This window comes from Carcharhinus amblyrhynchos, chromosome 19 (assembly GCF_965287045.1).
Source record: "Carcharhinus amblyrhynchos chromosome 19, sCarAmb.v2.hapA, whole genome shotgun sequence".
NCBI lineage: Eukaryota > Metazoa > Chordata > Chondrichthyes > Carcharhiniformes > Carcharhinidae > Carcharhinus > Carcharhinus amblyrhynchos.
The window spans coordinates 5,993,071-6,009,705 of record NC_137342.1 but is presented as its reverse complement, the minus strand read 5'-3'; the positions used below and the strand labels follow the sequence as shown (position 1 = coordinate 6,009,705).

Below are 16,635 nucleotides of genomic sequence, written 5' to 3'. Positions count from 1 at the left end.
ACGTCTTACTGTGCCCACCCCAGTCCATCACCGGCATCGCTACATCATGCCTGCAGATGCAGACTGCACACTGAGAGCACTCTGTATAGTGTTGTTGGATCTTGTAAATAAAGGAATTTTGGTGAAGGGGCTCCTGCCTTCGAGGATTTATTACACTAAGTAACAAGCAGGAACACCCCTCTCCATCACCACTGCTGCCCATACTTACCCAAACATAGAACTAGGGTGAACAAGTTCCTCTTGAATTGGATTTTAAAGAAATGAGTCCTTACTTGCCCCTCACCTGTAACCATCCAATTGCTCCAATCAATAATTCCACACGCCCCAGCCCTGGGGGTTAACAATTCTTTCCCTACCCCAAGCTACCAATCCCTCCACCACCGCCGCCCCCCCCAAACCATTATGAGCTACCAATCTACCCCACAGCCGACTATCTCCCCTACCCTGAGTTACTCATTCAATAAAAAGTCTCACAACACCAGGTTAAAGTCCAACAGGTTGGACATTAATCTGGTGTTGTGAGGCTTCTTATTGTGCTTACCCCAGTCCAACGCCAGCATCTCCACATCATTACTCGTTCAACAGCAGCCGTTTTACGTCACTGACCAAGGTTAAAGATAACTCATTATTCCCTAGCCACCCAGCAAAGAGAGAGCCCCAGAGTGACTAGGCCCTGAGCTGTACCACTCTTATATACATCTCACCACTGGCATCAGGTAGGGTGCTTGAGTTCTGATTTGGTTTCCTATTAAGTCATCCCAGACCCATTCCCCACCTTCTGTTTGGCACATGTTGAAAACTAAATGCTTTCTATCAAGCCAAACACTGGGTGATTTTTCCATTGGAACACTACACGTGATGGCACTGCAGCCGTGAGCCGCTTAATCCTCTGTATTAACATTAATTCACCGTATAAAAAATAAACTTTGCACTCTTCTGTTGGTTTCAAGGTATTCTTCAAGTTTCAACTGCACAGTTCGCAGAGGGTGTTAACTTCAAGAGAGTGACATTGCTGAAATTCAATTTAAAGATTAGAGGGGAGTGTGGGGCAGGGTGAGGAGGCTTGTTTGGGCATGTTGATATTGCGAGAAGCCTTGATGTAAAACTGTTGTAGAGGTGAGGCAGATGGAGATGGATTCATGCACAGCACCCCGCGATGGTGAGGCTGAAAAACAACAACAGATACAATTACATAGAATTTCCAGCCCAGAAACAGGCCATTTGACCTAAATGGTCCATACTGGTATTAACACTCCACACAAACCTATTCCAACCTTATTTCATCTCATCCTATTAGCATATTGTTTCCACTCCTTATTCCCTCTTGTGCTTATCCAGCTCTTCTTTAAAAGTAAGACCTTAAAAACATAAGAAATAAGAGCAGGAGATGACCATTCAGCCCGTCAAACCTGCTGCAAAGTTCAATAGGATTGTGACTGATCCGACTGTGGTCTCAACTTTGCTTCCCAATTTCCCCTCATAACCCTGACTCCCTTATAGATTAAAAACCTAATTTGGCCTAAGGTCAGTTCAAGGAGCCGGCCTCCGCTGCTGCCTGAGGAAGAGAATTCTGAATTTAACAACCCTACGAGGGGAGAAATTCCTCCTCGTCTCCTCCTTAAAAAGGGAGACCCCTTATTCTGAGACCCTGTCCCCAGTTCAACATTCCCCCCGTGGGAAATATCCTCCCAGAAATGACCCTTTCAAACCCCATCGGATTCTTAACAGTTTCATTCAGGACAACTCCCATTCTTCTAAACTCTGAGGAGTATAGACCTGCTCAACATTTTCTGACAGAAGACCCCCTTCACCCCAGCAATCAGCCTGCTCACCTACCCTCTGGTCTGATTATAACCTGAGTATAATCCCTCTTTAAAAACTTTACACAGTACCCTAAGAGAGGTTTCACCAGAATCCTTCACCGTTGTGGCAAGACCTTTCTCCTTTCATATCCTTGCAATAAAGACCATGATGTAGGGGGGGCTAATTAGGCTAATAAAAACACACAGTTTAGGAACACTAACACAATACTGACTTTAGAATGAATGATTTTAGACTATGAGAAGGTAAGCCAGGGTCGTTGCCACAGAAGACAGCTCCGTATGCTGAACAAATATTTCACATTTAAAACACGTGTTTTGAATTTATCAGATGGATGTGCTTTGCTTTTAGTGGACATTTTGTAAAACTTCAGTCATTGACAAAATACAGCAGGCCCTGGTGGGAGAGGGAAGAGATCTCCCGTAGAGCAGTTATCAGCTGTGGTTGGGAAGATGGCTGCCAATAGAATAGAGTCACACAACTTTGAGTTGATAAGCAGATGGTGAGTAGACATAATGTGCTAAAAAAAAATTAGTGGGATGGCAGAATCATGGCCTTTGTGCCCTCATTGCAACTTGCTTTCCCATCTATTTTTGTCTCCCCAGCAAATTTGACCACAATACACACTCTCCCTTCATCTGGTCCACTAAAACTAGTTATAAATAGTTGATACCCCAGCACCGCAATAATTGCAGTCTGCCAACCAGAAAATGACCCATTTACTCTGTTCCCTGTGCATTAGCCAATCCCCTATCCCATGCTAATATATCACCCACAACATCATGTATTCTTGTCCAACGCAATAATCTTTTATGTGGTCCCGAATGTCTTTTAGAAATCCAATTTAAAAAAAAGTTCATGGGACATAGGCATCGCTGGCAAAGCCAGCATTTATTGCCCATTCCTAATTGCCCAGGAGAAGGTAGTGATGAGCGACCTTTTTAAACCGTTGCAGTCTATGTGGTGTAGGTCCCAGCATTTTGAACCAGTGAAGGAACGGCAATATATTTCAGCTTTGGTGAGTTTCTTAGACAGTGCACTGAGAGGCAGCAGTGCCAAACATTGTGCCACTGTGCTGCCCCTGACTGAAAGGATATCAAATGTACACCAGGCATAGCTTTCATGCACAATCCTCGTTGGCCTAGTGTGAATGATGCTGAGTTGAAAAGTCAAGTGCAATATGAAGCCTAACCTTTGAACCACTCTGCTTTGCCAAGGCAGAAATCTTTCTGAGTCGGAATTCAGATCGCATTGAAGTTTGACTGCCAGCTCATCTGTATTAAAAAATGGACCCTGAATTCTCCCATCTGATGGAATCTTTCTGTTTTGTGCAGATGTCAGCTATAACTCAGCAGTAGTAGTGTCACTCACTATGTGTCAGAAAGTTGCTGTTTCTACTCTGGAGATGCTTGAGGACATTACCTCAACTGACACCCAACTGAGGGAATGCTGCATTGCCAGAGATCCTGGCATTAAGGTGAGACATTAAACAAAGTTCCACTTCCCTCTCAGGTGGATGTAAAAGAAGGAGAGGTACTTTTTGAGGAAAAGCAGGACCGTGTTCCCAATGTCTAGGTCAATGTTTATCACTAAAGAATGACACATGCACCAATTAATCCTGCTGAATACATCACAACACTGGAACGAAACACTTCATTAAATATTCATCTTCAGTTGGAAATGCTGAGTGGATGATCATCGCCACCTCTCCCATCTTCACTTCCCTCCACGTGGTTTCAAGGAATGTCTCAGTGCACTCGATACAGCAAACTCCCCGACAACAGTCTGGCAATAAAACATAATACTCATGTTCCAGACCTTGCCGCTCCCCTACCCAAGCTGTACTGGTACAGCTACAACACTGGCATCCACCTGGCAATGTGTAGAATTGCCCAGGTATGTCCTGTACACAGGGAACTTGGCCACTCACTGCCCTATCAGTCTAGTCTGTGCTTACTCATCAGCAAAGTGATGGTAGGTGTTCTCGACAGGAAGAAGGAACGGCTTGCCTTTTTATAGCGCCTTCCATGACCACTGCACATTTCAAAGTACTTCATAGCCAATGAAGAACTTTCAAAGTGTCGAGTCAGCCCATCTGCCCAAAGCAAACTCCCTTAAACAACAAGGTGATAATGAGCAGATTATCTGCTTTTGTAATGCTGATTAAGGGAAAAATATTGGAGAAACACCAGCTATAATTCCCCTGCTCATTCTCAAAATAGTGTGGGTGGGGCCTTTTCCAACACCCTGACAGGGCAAGCGATGCCTCAGTTTAAGCTCTCATCAAATGACAGCACCTCCAACAGTGTAGCATTCCCTCAGTATGAGGGGGTCAGACATGATTTTTGTGCTCATGTACTGAAGAATCAAGCAAGAACCTTCTGATTCAGAGAGAAGAGTATTACTAAGCCGTGACTGGTGTTATTAGGAGGCACTTATTCACCAATCATCTGCTCATAGTGCTTGGTTTCGGTTCCATCAGGATCACTCAGCTCCTGACCTCATAACAGCCTTGGTCCAAACATGGACAGAAGAGCTGAACTCCAGACTTGAAGCGATAGTGACTGCCCTTGACATCAAGGCAGTATTTGACCGAGTGTGGCATCAAGGAGCCCTAGTAAAACTGAAGTCAATGGGAATCAGGAGGAAAATTCAATCAGGTCTTTTAAGAGACTTTTAGATAAGTGCATAGAATTTAGTAAGATAGAGGGTTATAGGTAAGCCTAGTAATCTCTAAAATAGGCACATGTTCGGCACAACTTTGTGGGCCGAAGGGCCTGTATTATGCTGTAGTTTTTCTATGTTTCTAAAATTCTCCACTGGTTGGAGTCATACTTGGCACAAAGGAAGATTGTTGTGGTTGTTGGCTGTTCCTCAGGTCCGAGACCAAACCATCTTTAGCCATGACCTTCCTTCCAACCTAATGTCAGAAGTAGACATCATCACAGATGATTGACCAGTATTCAGTTTCATTAGCAGCTCCTCAGATAATGAAACAATCTGTTGTCCCTGGGCAGCAAGACAAGGACAACATTCAGACTTGAGATGATAAAGTGGCAAGTAACATTCACACTACACAACAGCCAGACAATGACCATCTCCAACCACAGAGAATGAAACCCATGATATTTAATGACATTGCAATCACTAAATCCTCACTCTCACTATCGTGGGACTGAGCAAGATTTAACCGGACCAACCACATAAATACTGTGGCTACAAGGGCAGGTCAAAGGCTGGGAATTCTGCAGTGAGTAATTCACCTCCTGAATTCCCAAAGTCTTTCACAAAGCAAAGTCAATTATCGGAATGTGTGTAGTTCCCGCTAACACCCAAGTTGTTCAAATCCATCCAGGACAAAGCAGTCCATTTGATTGCCATCCCATCCACCACTTTAAATACTCACACTCCTTCTCTACTGATGCACAGTAGCAGCAGTGTGTACCAAATACTAGGTACAATGCAGCAACTCACCAAGGTCTTTTCACCAGCATTGTCAAACCAACAAACAGTCCAAAAGAATAAGGGCAGCAGGCAGGTGGGAACACACCACATTCACATTCCCCTCCAAGTCACACTCCACCTGACGTGGAATTATATATCGCCAAAATTCTGGAACTCCCTCCCTAACAGCACTGTGGGTGTTCCTACACCACATGGACTGCAGCAGTTCAAGAAGCAGCTCACCACCATCTTCTCAAGGGCAATTGGGGACAGACAGTAAATGCTGGACAAGTCAGCAAGAATCATGTCATGCGAATTAATTAAAATACTTGGAGACATGCCGAGGTCATATAAAAGGTGATATAGAAATGTTTAATATCTTTCAAATAATAAAGGATTCCTAATCATCGAATGAAATGTTGATGTAACACAGAAACTAGAAGCAGGAGTAGGCCATTCGGCCCTTCGAGCCTGCTCCACCATTCATTTTGATCATCAAACTCAATATCGTAATCCCCCCTCTCACCCTCCAAATCACATGATCTCTTTAGTCCCAAGAGCCAAATCTAATTTCTGCTTGAAATCAGGCGTTTTGGCCTTGACTACATTCAGTGGCAGTGAATTCCTTACATTCACCACCCTCTGGGTGAAGAAATTTCTCCTCCTCTCATTATCCTAAAGCTACGATCCCTAGTTCTGGACTCCCCACCATTGGGAACATCCTTTCTGAGTCTACCCTGTCTAATCTGTTAGAATTTTATAAGTTTCTATGAGATTCCCTCTCACTCCTCTAAACTCCAGTGAATATAATCCTAGCTGACTCAGTCTCTCCTCACATGCCAGACCTGCCATCCCAGGAATCAGTAAGCCTTCGCTGTACTCCCTCTATAGCAACAACATGCTCAGTACAACAGGATATTTACTTGCTTTTTAAGAAAACCCAAGCTAACAGATATTCACATATCAAATCATAATAACATTCCCTAGACATTGTCCAGTAGATGTTACAATGAATATTTCACCTTCCAGTGTGGTGAGAAATATATCACCTACTGGGATAGCCAGAATGGTCTCTTTCTACCTTTGGAGTGCCTGAAAAGTTTTATTTTGTTCCAGACAACATGAGTTCAAATCAAATTTTCACAGGGGATTTTCACAGTAACTTTGTTACAGTGAATGTAAATCTACTTGTGACAAATAAACAAACTTTATTTTCAGTTCACTCCCAGGGTGTAAAACTGATGAACCACCCACTACAGAAACTTCCTGATTTGCTGTACCGCTGATTATAACAAAAACAAAATCACAACAAGATTCTACAATAGACAGGTAATCGTAACACCCGCGTAATGGCTGGGATTCTGGTGATGGGACGTCTACCTTCTAAAACTGATCTGCCAGTGTGAGGCTAAGGTGCTCAGGCTAACTCTAAGGCTCTTTCACAAATCAGGGCCAATATTTAACACTTTAGTGCTTGCTGAACTGATCCCAAGATGATAGTGCATGTAAAAGGGAAGTGCTGTGACCAAAGTGCCCTATTTATTGATCTTCTCCAGCAGAAGCAAATACTAACATGCAAAGCGGGCAAAGACTATATAGGGACGGTTCTAACACTTTGTAACTGTGGTCCATGATTTACAGAGTCCTGTACATTCACAGAATTATCCAGTTGTTATTTTTTGTCCCTTCGCTCTTAGAGAGGAGTGTGAAGTGTGACGGCTTGTCGATTACATAGAACCCTACAGTGCAGAAAGAGGCCCTTCAGCCCACTGAGTCTGCACCGACCACACTCCCACTCAGACTTTACCCCCGTATCTTACCCACTAATCCCTCTAACCTACGCATCTCAGAACACTAAGGAGCAATTTTAGCATGGCCAATCAACCTAACCCGCATGTCTTTGGACTGTGGGAGGAAACCAGAGGAAACCCACGCAGACATGAGGAGAATGTGCAAACTCCCCACAGACAGTGACCCGAGCCAAGAATCGAACCCAGGTCCCTGGAGCTGTGAAGCAGCAGTGCTAACCACTGTGCCACCATGCCGCCCTATCTTACATTGCTAAGGTTCTGAGATGATGGCTATCAATTGTCTTTGAGCCTGTATAAGTAGAGGATACTTCTGTGAATGGAGAGTGGGGTCGGGTTTGGGGCAAGGCTGGAGTGTGTCATCTCACACACACACACAACAACACACACACACACATGCACGCATGCACACACACAACACACACACGCACACACACACACACAGACAAAGACAGACAGACAGACACAGACACCCGCCCGAAACCGCAGCCACATTAGGTTTTGGTATAGTTACATCAGTCTCCTGTGATGTTTTAGTTTAGTTCCTGTGCCCCACCCAGGGGCCATTATCCTTGTCATTTTTGTTCAAATTACTAATTATTATTTTCTTAAAAAGATTATAAATAGGGGATAGTCACCCCACCCCAACCCTTTGATTATTTTTTACACATCATTTGCTTTTGTTAATTGTTTTTCAAAGGAGTAAATAAATAGGGGATACTTCAGTGGCTGGTGGGCAGGGTAAGGCTGCATCCTCACCCCCAGGATTGATACTTTAGTTAGTTAGATTTCTTTTGACATTTTCTTTTAGTTGCAGTGCCCCTGCTCCACCACAGGCCATCACCCCTGACAAATTTTCTTTAATTTATTGATTATTGGTATTATTCGGGGCGTAAATTGGGAATACTTGGGACACGGGGTAGAGTGGGCTGTGAGAGTGAACCAGTCAATCAACTCTCTTGCTGAAGAGAAAGCTTGGTTCCACCAATCAGTGTCCATTCCTTTAACATGAAGTAGTGGAAGGATGTACAGACTGATTGCCAGGCTGAGGGGCAGCAGCACCAGCCCTCCATCCTTGGTTGGTTGTAACCAACTGTGCACCCACAGATAAAAATGCTAACGATACCCTTTCCTTGTGGATCTCCTCCTAATCGTACTAAACTTTCACTCGATTGGTGCACCACAGCAGGGGTCTGATATTTGTTGCACTGTCAGGAAAATAAGAAGCTAATAATCTGCAGAGATGTGAGCGAGAGAGTTTCATGTCTGTAGGGCATTGAACAGAGAGCATGAAATAGGTGGGGTAGCAATTTTCCCTCTTGCAATAAAACCAAACAACAGTGATTGATTTTCCAGGTCCAGTCTTGTTGTGTAATCAGCACAACTCTATTATTTATGGGATGTCAGTCACAGCCTGAAAGGAGCTTTGTATTCCTTCTTTAGCTAGCTAATTTTCCTGGTGCCCGCAGCTATACAGGAGAAAATGTAGGAAAGTGAAAGAGATGGTAAAGCAACAAATGCAGAGGAAAATCTTGATCAAAGCTTCCTGGAAAGATAATGGAATCTCAGTTTCATCAAAGTGTGACTAGGCTAGCAAATTTCAGGGAATAAGGAGATGTGCCATGAGCTGTGAATGTCTGGCTGGTTTACGCCGTTCTGAGATTTGTACTATTCAAACAGCACTCTCAGCCTCCCTGTTATATTGAGGAAATTTCTGGCTTTGTACATTAATTGTCCAGTTAATTTGCCGCAGAGCGTTAAGTTGGTTCATTAGGAATCAGAGTACCCACGCAATTAGCATTGCAAATTCCAATCAAACATTGGGATCCAAGAAGGGAACAAATTAGATGTAGCCTCTCATTCCTGCATGTCATAAATTCTTCCAAAAGACTTTTTAAAACTTGCTTTCTCTTTGTTACTTTAACTTTCTCCTTTTTAATCCAATCTCTTACCCTCTTTATTTCTTTCCAATTTGATTCTAATCCACTTTTACTTTCCCGTTTCTTTCCCAATCCTACAATCTCATTGATTAAAGAGAAATGGTCGAATGTACCAGATGCCTCAAAGCCCTTGCTTCTTGAAGGTTCACACTTCACACCAATTACGGCTTAAATTCTATTTGAGTTGAAGCGTGCAGGAGAAAGTCTAACTAATTGTGTCAAGGCCTCGTTCCAACAAGACTTGGCCCATTCTCTGACAGCACTGAGGCACGAAGATAGTGCTGACCAATCATTGCTGGCTTCGACCAGCCAAGAGCGGAACTGGGGATGAGAATTTTCTCAACGGTTTTGCTTCCAAACTACGTGGGCACAGTCAGCAGTCTCACATCACCAGGTTCATTTGGCGATGCCAAATAAACCGGTTGGACTTTAACCTGGTGTGGTGAGACTTCTTACTGTGCCCACCCCAGTCCATTGCCGGTAACTCCCCATCATCGAATTAAGTGGAGTTGAGTTGTAAGCGATTGCACAGGTTAGGTAGCATCTGAATGGAACAAATGCCGCATAAATGTGCATGGGGTGGCTCGGTGGCACAGTGGTTAGCACTGCTGCCTCACATCGCCAGGGACCTGGGTTCAATTCTTGGTTTGGATCACTGTCTGTGTGGAGTCTGCACATTCTCCCTGTGTCTGCGTGGGTTTTCTCAGGGTGCTCTAGTTTCCTCCCACAGTCCAAAAGACGTGTTGGTTAGGGTGCATTGGTCATGCTAAATTCTCCCTCAGTGTACCCGAACAGGCACTGCGGTGAAGCGACTAGGGCATCTTCACAGTACCTTCATTGCAGTGTTAATGTAAGTCTACTTGTGACTAATAAATAAACCTTACTTTAAAATATTTCTCTCTCTCCTATATTATGTAGACAAATGTTGAATATTTCAAAGCCTGACCTGGATTAATGATCAAAGTTCACCAGGATGCAACTGGGGGAGGTCGAGGCATCGGGGGCTGGAATGATAAATTCAGCATGGATTGTAATTGCTGTGGTGCTGTGGGCTTTTGATGAACTGGGGACAGCATTGTCTCTGGGACATGGTATTTCTGTTGCCCTGAGCTAGTCTGTAAATAACAAGAGAACACTCATAAAAACTCTCTAGCATAATTTCAACTTAACACATTAAGATCACCTGAGAATTTCTCACACAGCAACGATGGTGTTTTCAGGCAATTATAAAATGACAAGAGTTCAGGAGGAGGCCATTCAGCCCATCCCATGGTTGCTGTGAACAAAGGAGGAAAGAATGTTTGGGTTTGTTTAATGACCTCATTGAGGCCCATGAGGTGGGCCTCTTGGAGTATGAGCTGTCTCATTGGGGTAATCCTTCCATGCGCGCTGGGCACCGCAGGGACTGGGGTGTATTATTGACCCCTGTAATCTCATTCTAATTTGAAGTTTTAAGTTTCCTTTCTGCTTTGTATTTTGTTTCAGATGGTTTTTCTGCTTTTAGGGGGCTGTCCCTTTTGCGATGTCCCGAAGCTAAGTTGATTTTGTTTGTTTGGTTGGACACAAAAAGATGTCCCTCATTGAGGTAATGATTGCCTGCCCAACAGGGGAGTCTGACCTGTATATAAATATAGGACAGTAAAGGCTCCTGACATTCCAGATTTTTGACTGTTTACCAGAAACACTTTTGGGAGTGGAATTGAGTTTGCAAATAAAGGGAATCTGGTGAGGGGACACTGGCCCCTGAAGAGTCTTTTGGTTAAATAAAATTGGCACTAGGAAGTCTGGAATGAAAGCAGACAAGTCCCTCATCAGCCTTCATTCAAGAATTAAGTGAGAAAACAGTCTCATCACCAGATATCTAGGAAGATTACCCAATTTTGCTTGGCTCATAGGAATTACATTCCAGGAAATTTGGCCCACATTGTCTCCCTAACCTGCCGCAGAGTGAGGGAGGCATCCTTGATTAGAGGGCAGGGTCATGGATGGATCCTGAGGAATGACGCTAGATCCTGGATCCTGCATCGCTAGATCCTGGATCCTAGGAATGACGCTAGATCCTGGATCCTAGGAATGACGCGAGATCCTGGATCCTGAGGTGCTAGATAGCTACAGTGGATTTGGCAATACAAAGGTTGGGCACATAGATAGGTACGGTCGGAAAACCTGGCACCTATGGGCTGAATTTTGGCCTGAGGCGGGTTCCCCACACCCTAGTGTAAATTTTGGGGGCGAGCTTGCTTCGTATAGCCACTCCCCTCAACGCTTTAAGCTCTCAGGCGACGACCCTTTAATGAGCATGTCCGTCTCCAGGAGGACGGTCCACTGGCCAATCTGAGGCCGGCAGCTCTGCACCCCAGCTGGTACTACAGCTAGGGCAGGATATGGCATTCAGCAATGCCATATGTGAGGGGGGAAGGGGCATGCTAGACAGTGCCAGAGGGTGGGGGCGGTGGGATCTCACTGGGACTAGGCTGATGGGCCCTGGTGAGGGGGGGGGGGGGGAAGGGGCACGCTAGACAGTGCCGGAGGATGGGGAGGGTGGGGGTAGGAGGGATCTCACTGGGGTTAGGCTGACAGGTCCTGGTGAGGGGGTGGAAGGGGCACGCTAGACAGTGCCGGAGAGTGGGTATAGGGAGGTGGAAGGGGGATGTTGGGGGGTGGTGGGGGAATTGAGGGAGAGGAAGCTCCGATTGGTGCAAGGGGTCTCCCCCTTTCACAGGAAGCAGCAGGGGTAAATCTGCCAGGCTACATTCTGGGCTTCGGCCTCTCCCTCTGCCCATTGTGCCAGAGCGGCAATGGGATGAGCTGCTCCATTCAGTGTAAATTGTCCAGTTAAGGGCCTGCACTGAGGCACAGCTGGCGTGACCCACCTGACCCCACCCCTCCCCTACCAGCCGGTGGGGATATGGGTGGACTAACTGCGGATACTCCCCCAGTGGCACGGCAGCCTAACTTACATGTCCACCTGCTTGTGTTCCTGCCTGTGGGTGGTCCAAAACATTCAGGGTCTTAAAAAGACTGAACTTCGAGAAAGTTTGACTTGAACCTTATTTAAGTTAAGGAATAACATTGTAAAGACCTCAAAACTGTGAATATTTCTGCACTGTTTAAAAAAACTGAATTATTTCACTCGCTTTCAAAGGTCCAGTATACATTTCCCACCACTCACCGTGTTCTTTTCTCTCCTTGTATCTTAAAATGTTTCTATCTTTGACATATTTTGAACTGAAGTTATAATGCTATCTATTGTGGCTACACTAGGCACAGATAAAGAATGGTGGGGCTGTGGGAGTACAGGGTGTTTTAAACCCCCCCCCCCCCCCCCCCCCCCCCCCAAACACACAATGATTTCGTTTATTCATTTGTTGCCCACCCCTAAATGCCCTTCAACTGAATGGCTTGCTAATCCATTTCAGAGGGACAGGTAACAGCGATGGTCACTGCTGGAGTTACAGCTGGAGGACAAGGGAGCATTGATAGTTTGCCCCCTTGAGGAGCTAAGTGGTGTTTGCTCCCTCTGGGCAGCGGTCTGCCTCCCCCCCCCCACCTCTCCAACCCCAGCAAAAAGACCTGATGGGGAGAGGAAGATGTTGGCACACACCCACCATCTTCCTGTGCCATTTTGCCAGCTGTCCACCTCAATGGCCAAATCTGGCCAGTTTCCTTCTATCACTAGCCAATCATCTTAAACACTTCAGCCCTTAGTCATGAAAAGTTAAGCCGAATCTAAGCAACATGTCCTCATATGGACTTCAGCAAGGCGTTCGATAAGATCCCCCATGCAAGACTTCTTGAGAAAGTGAGAGGGCATGGGATCCAAGGGGCTGTTGCCTTGTGGATCCAGAAGTGGCTTGCCTGCAGAAGGCAGAGAGTGGTTGTAGATGGGTCTTTTTCTGCATGGAGGTCAGTAACCAGTGGAGTGCCCCAAGGATCTGTTCTGGGACCCTTGCTGTTTCTAATTTTCATGAATGACCTGGATGAGGAAGTGGAGGGTTGGGTTGGTAAGTTTGCTGACGACACGAAGATTGGTGGTGTTGTGGATAGTTTGGAGGGATGTCAGAAGTTGCAGCGTGACATAGATAGGATGCAAGGCTGGGTGGAGAAGTGGCAGATGGACTTCAACCTGGATAAATGAGTAGTGGTCCATTCTGGCAGATCAAATGGGATGAAGGAGTATAATATCAAGGGTAAGACTCTTAGCAGTGTAGAGGATCAGAAGGACCTTGGGGTCTGGGTCCATAGGACTCTTAAATCGGCCTCGCAGGTCGAGGATGTGGTTAAGAAGGCGTATGGTGTACTGGCCTTCATCAATCAAGAGATTGAGTTTAGGAGTCTGGAGATAATGTTGCAGCTTTATAAGACCATGGTCAGACCTCTCTTAGAATACTGTGCTCAGTTCTGGTCGCCTCATTACAGGAAGGATGTGGAAGCTATTGAAGGGGTGCAGAGGAGATTTACAAGGATGTTGCCTGGATTGGGTGGCATGCCTTATGAGAGTCGATTGAGGGAGCTCAGTCTTTTCTCCTTAGAGAGAGACGAAGGATGAGAGGTGACCTGATAGAGGTGTATAAGCTGTTAGAGATATAGATCGGGCGGATTCTCAGAGGCTTTTTCCCAGGGCTGGAATGGTCGCTACGAGAGGACACAGGTTTAAGGTGCTGGGGAGTAGGTACAGAGATGTTAGGGGTAAGTTTTTCATTCAGAGGGTGGTGGGTGAGTGGAATCGGCTGCTGTCGGTGGTGGTGGAGGCAAATTCAATGGGGTCTTTCAAGGGACTTCTGGATGAGTACATGGGACTTAATAGGATTGAGGGTTATAGGTAAACCTAGTAGGTATGGATATCATCGGTACAACTTGTGGACTGTTTGTGCTGTAGTTTTTCTATGTTCTATAATTTAACCTTTTCAGCACCTGTATCATTCTGGTAAATCTGCCCTGCACTTCTCTAAGGTTAATATGTCCTCCCTGATGTGTGGTGCCCAGAACTGAACACACTTAGTCCAGGTGCCTCTAGTCTGACCCTTACGCAATCTTTAATAAAAAATCATGTGTGATGTTTTGATTTGAATGAGAATCCTTTTAGTGGGAGCTTTGTAGAATGCAGAATAATAGGATTTGATTCTGTTAAATGAGTTGATTCAGGAGTTTAGGAACTGCAGTCAGATCCCAGGTGGGGGATTCTCCGATCTTCCCCATTCCTGTTCCCACTGCCAGTGAGAACGGAGAATTTGCGGCGCCCCATCCTCTGCGGCGGCACCGGAGAATCCCAGCCGTGGGCGGGGTCAGAGGCTTTCGGCATCAGTCTCTGGGACACTCTCAACTCGGATTTTGAACTGACTGGCATTCCCAGCAAGAGTCAATGCATGGAGTTCAAAAGGAAGGAATTGTAGTGGGTTGGGAATGTTTCTATTTTCCATTGTAATTTTCAGCAGGAAAGAGGGGATCAGAAACCGTGGTAGGAATTCTCTGACCTCAGCCACAGCTGGGATTCTCCAGTCCCGCTGCAGTGAATGGAGATTTGGCTGAGTGACAACTTCTCTGTTCATGTTGGCAGCAGTAGCAGACTGTGCGAGACTGGAGAATTCCAGCCAGCACTAATCTTGAGAACTAACCTTACAGTACACATTAGACTGGTATAATTGTCCCACCATCAAATTCTGCGTGATCTTATTGGAGCTTGGTGTTGTTACATATTGGCTTGTTACCAATTCTATGGGAATATGATGGCTGAGTTCCAGTTCTAAACCTGGACTGATTGGTCACTTGACTTGGACTGACATTGGCCGAGACCAGGTCAGAAATTGAACACAAAGGTTAGCTCAAAGTCAGACCAATGTTGGTGGAGGAAACAGGAGACTGTGTGATGATCTACACCATCTCCTTATCCATGCCAGCCAGTCCTGAGTACGTGTTGGCAGGCCCATCTTTGTGAGTATGGCCTTTTGAATGCTACCTGCCAATGCCTGATTCTTTGACCAGGGAGGAGAAGTTACTTCTGAACCTGAAGACTTCTCTTTGGAAGGAAGAGAGCCTTTCAGTCACGCGTCCGTCCAACAAACAAACTGCTGGCTTTGGGCTCTTTGAGCTGAATCTAGAGCAAGCGTCAGATTGAAATGAAGGAAGGTTCGGTGACATGACAACCTGACATGAATTTATAAGCAGAAGGCCCCTTCTCTGTAATTTCATTGACCTAAAGGAAAAGTCTGGTTGGTTTTCTAACACACACTGGCAAAGAAGAAAAGCTTATTCAAATATACTTTCCCTTACGTGGCCGCCTTCCCTTGTCGTGTGGGAAGAGATCACCTGAGCAGTCAGAAGGTACATTTCTCAAACAATAGAGTGCTTGACGATTCTTTCTGAGTGGGAGCAGTTCCTATGGTTATAGGTGGAGGCAGGTAAAGGAGGGAGAATATAACATTTGGTAAGGTGATGATCGAATGGTTTAATGTTGAACTCTCTTGTGGCTTTATGTCAGAAATACCCTTCCCTTTGCCATGAGTTAGTAATGTGATAGATTGCTTACTGCTGCAGACTGCGTTGTTGACTTTTTGTCATTTTTGCCGGAAGAGTTCTTTCGGAACTGGTTTGAAGTGTTCAGTCCACAGTTTATGTTGCCTGTCAGAATGAATGGGAGGAATGTGAAAAACTATAATGAGATGTTGCTTAAGCATAAAGAAGTAGGAAGCAACACAGGAATCAGAGGACACCATTCAAACCTTAGATTCTGTTCCTCTATTTGACGTCATCATAACTGATCTATATCTTAAATCCATTTACCTACCTTGGTTCCAACATTCCTTGATATCTTTGTCTTAAAATACATCTATCAATCTCAGTTTGGAAATTTCCAATTGATCTCAAGTTTCAACAGTTTAACAGAGAGTGTTCCAGATTTCCCGTGCTGTTATGTAAAGAAATACGTACTGACATTACCCCTTGTTATATATTTAAGTGGGTGCATGATTGCTTTAAGAGCTGGTCACATGATTTGATGGTGATGATGTGTTTTACAGGCTCCTGCTTAATTTTGTTTTCTACTCTGCGCAGGCGACAGCTCCTGCCATCAATCTGTTATTAATTTGAATCTATGTTTACAAACCACATCCTTTTCTTTGTGTTTAAAACTCACAACCCCTAACATAGTTAGGACATTGCATCCTTCAATGGTTTAGCTCTAATTTTAGACCATAAGGTATCGGATCAGAATTAGGCCACTCAGCCCATCGAGTCTGCTCTGCCATTCAATGATATGATTCTCACCCCCATTCTTCTGCTTTCTCCCTGTAACCCCTGATCCCTTTATTGATCCATTTTAAGGGTTTTCACCCTTGTTCTGGACCACCTCCCCATGCCCGTCTCCCCAATCAGAGGAAATTGTTTATTTTTATATACTCTATCAAACCTCTAATCTCAGACATCATGAACAGAACACCTCATAATCAAGATTCCCTTAAGGTTAACACACAGGTTCAGTCGGCAGTTAGGAAGGCAAATGCAACGTTAGCATTCATGTCGAGAGAGCTGGAATACAAGAGCAGGGATGTATTTCTGAGGCTGCATAAGGGTCTGGTCAGACTCCATTTGGAGTACTGTGAGCAGTTTTGGGCCCGTATCTAAGG

The 16,635-nt window shown here is 45.0% G+C and overlaps 1 protein-coding gene across 1 annotated transcript in view; it reads right to left on the bottom strand.

The window, feature by feature from the left end:
• Positions 1 to 421: 421 nt before the first annotated feature.
• Positions 422 to 16,635, bottom strand: part of LOC145355284 (lamin tail domain-containing protein 1-like) — a 30,499-nt gene continuing 14,285 nt past the window's right edge. The window contains exons 6-7 of the mRNA XM_080207189.1: positions 15,540 to 15,631; positions 422 to 1,165 (exon numbers count right to left, since the gene is read on the bottom strand). Coding sequence (XP_080063315.1) covers positions 1,025 to 1,165; positions 15,540 to 15,631 — 233 coding nt within the window. The 3' untranslated portion in view covers positions 422 to 1,024. The remainder of the gene's footprint in view (positions 1,166 to 15,539; positions 15,632 to 16,635) is intronic.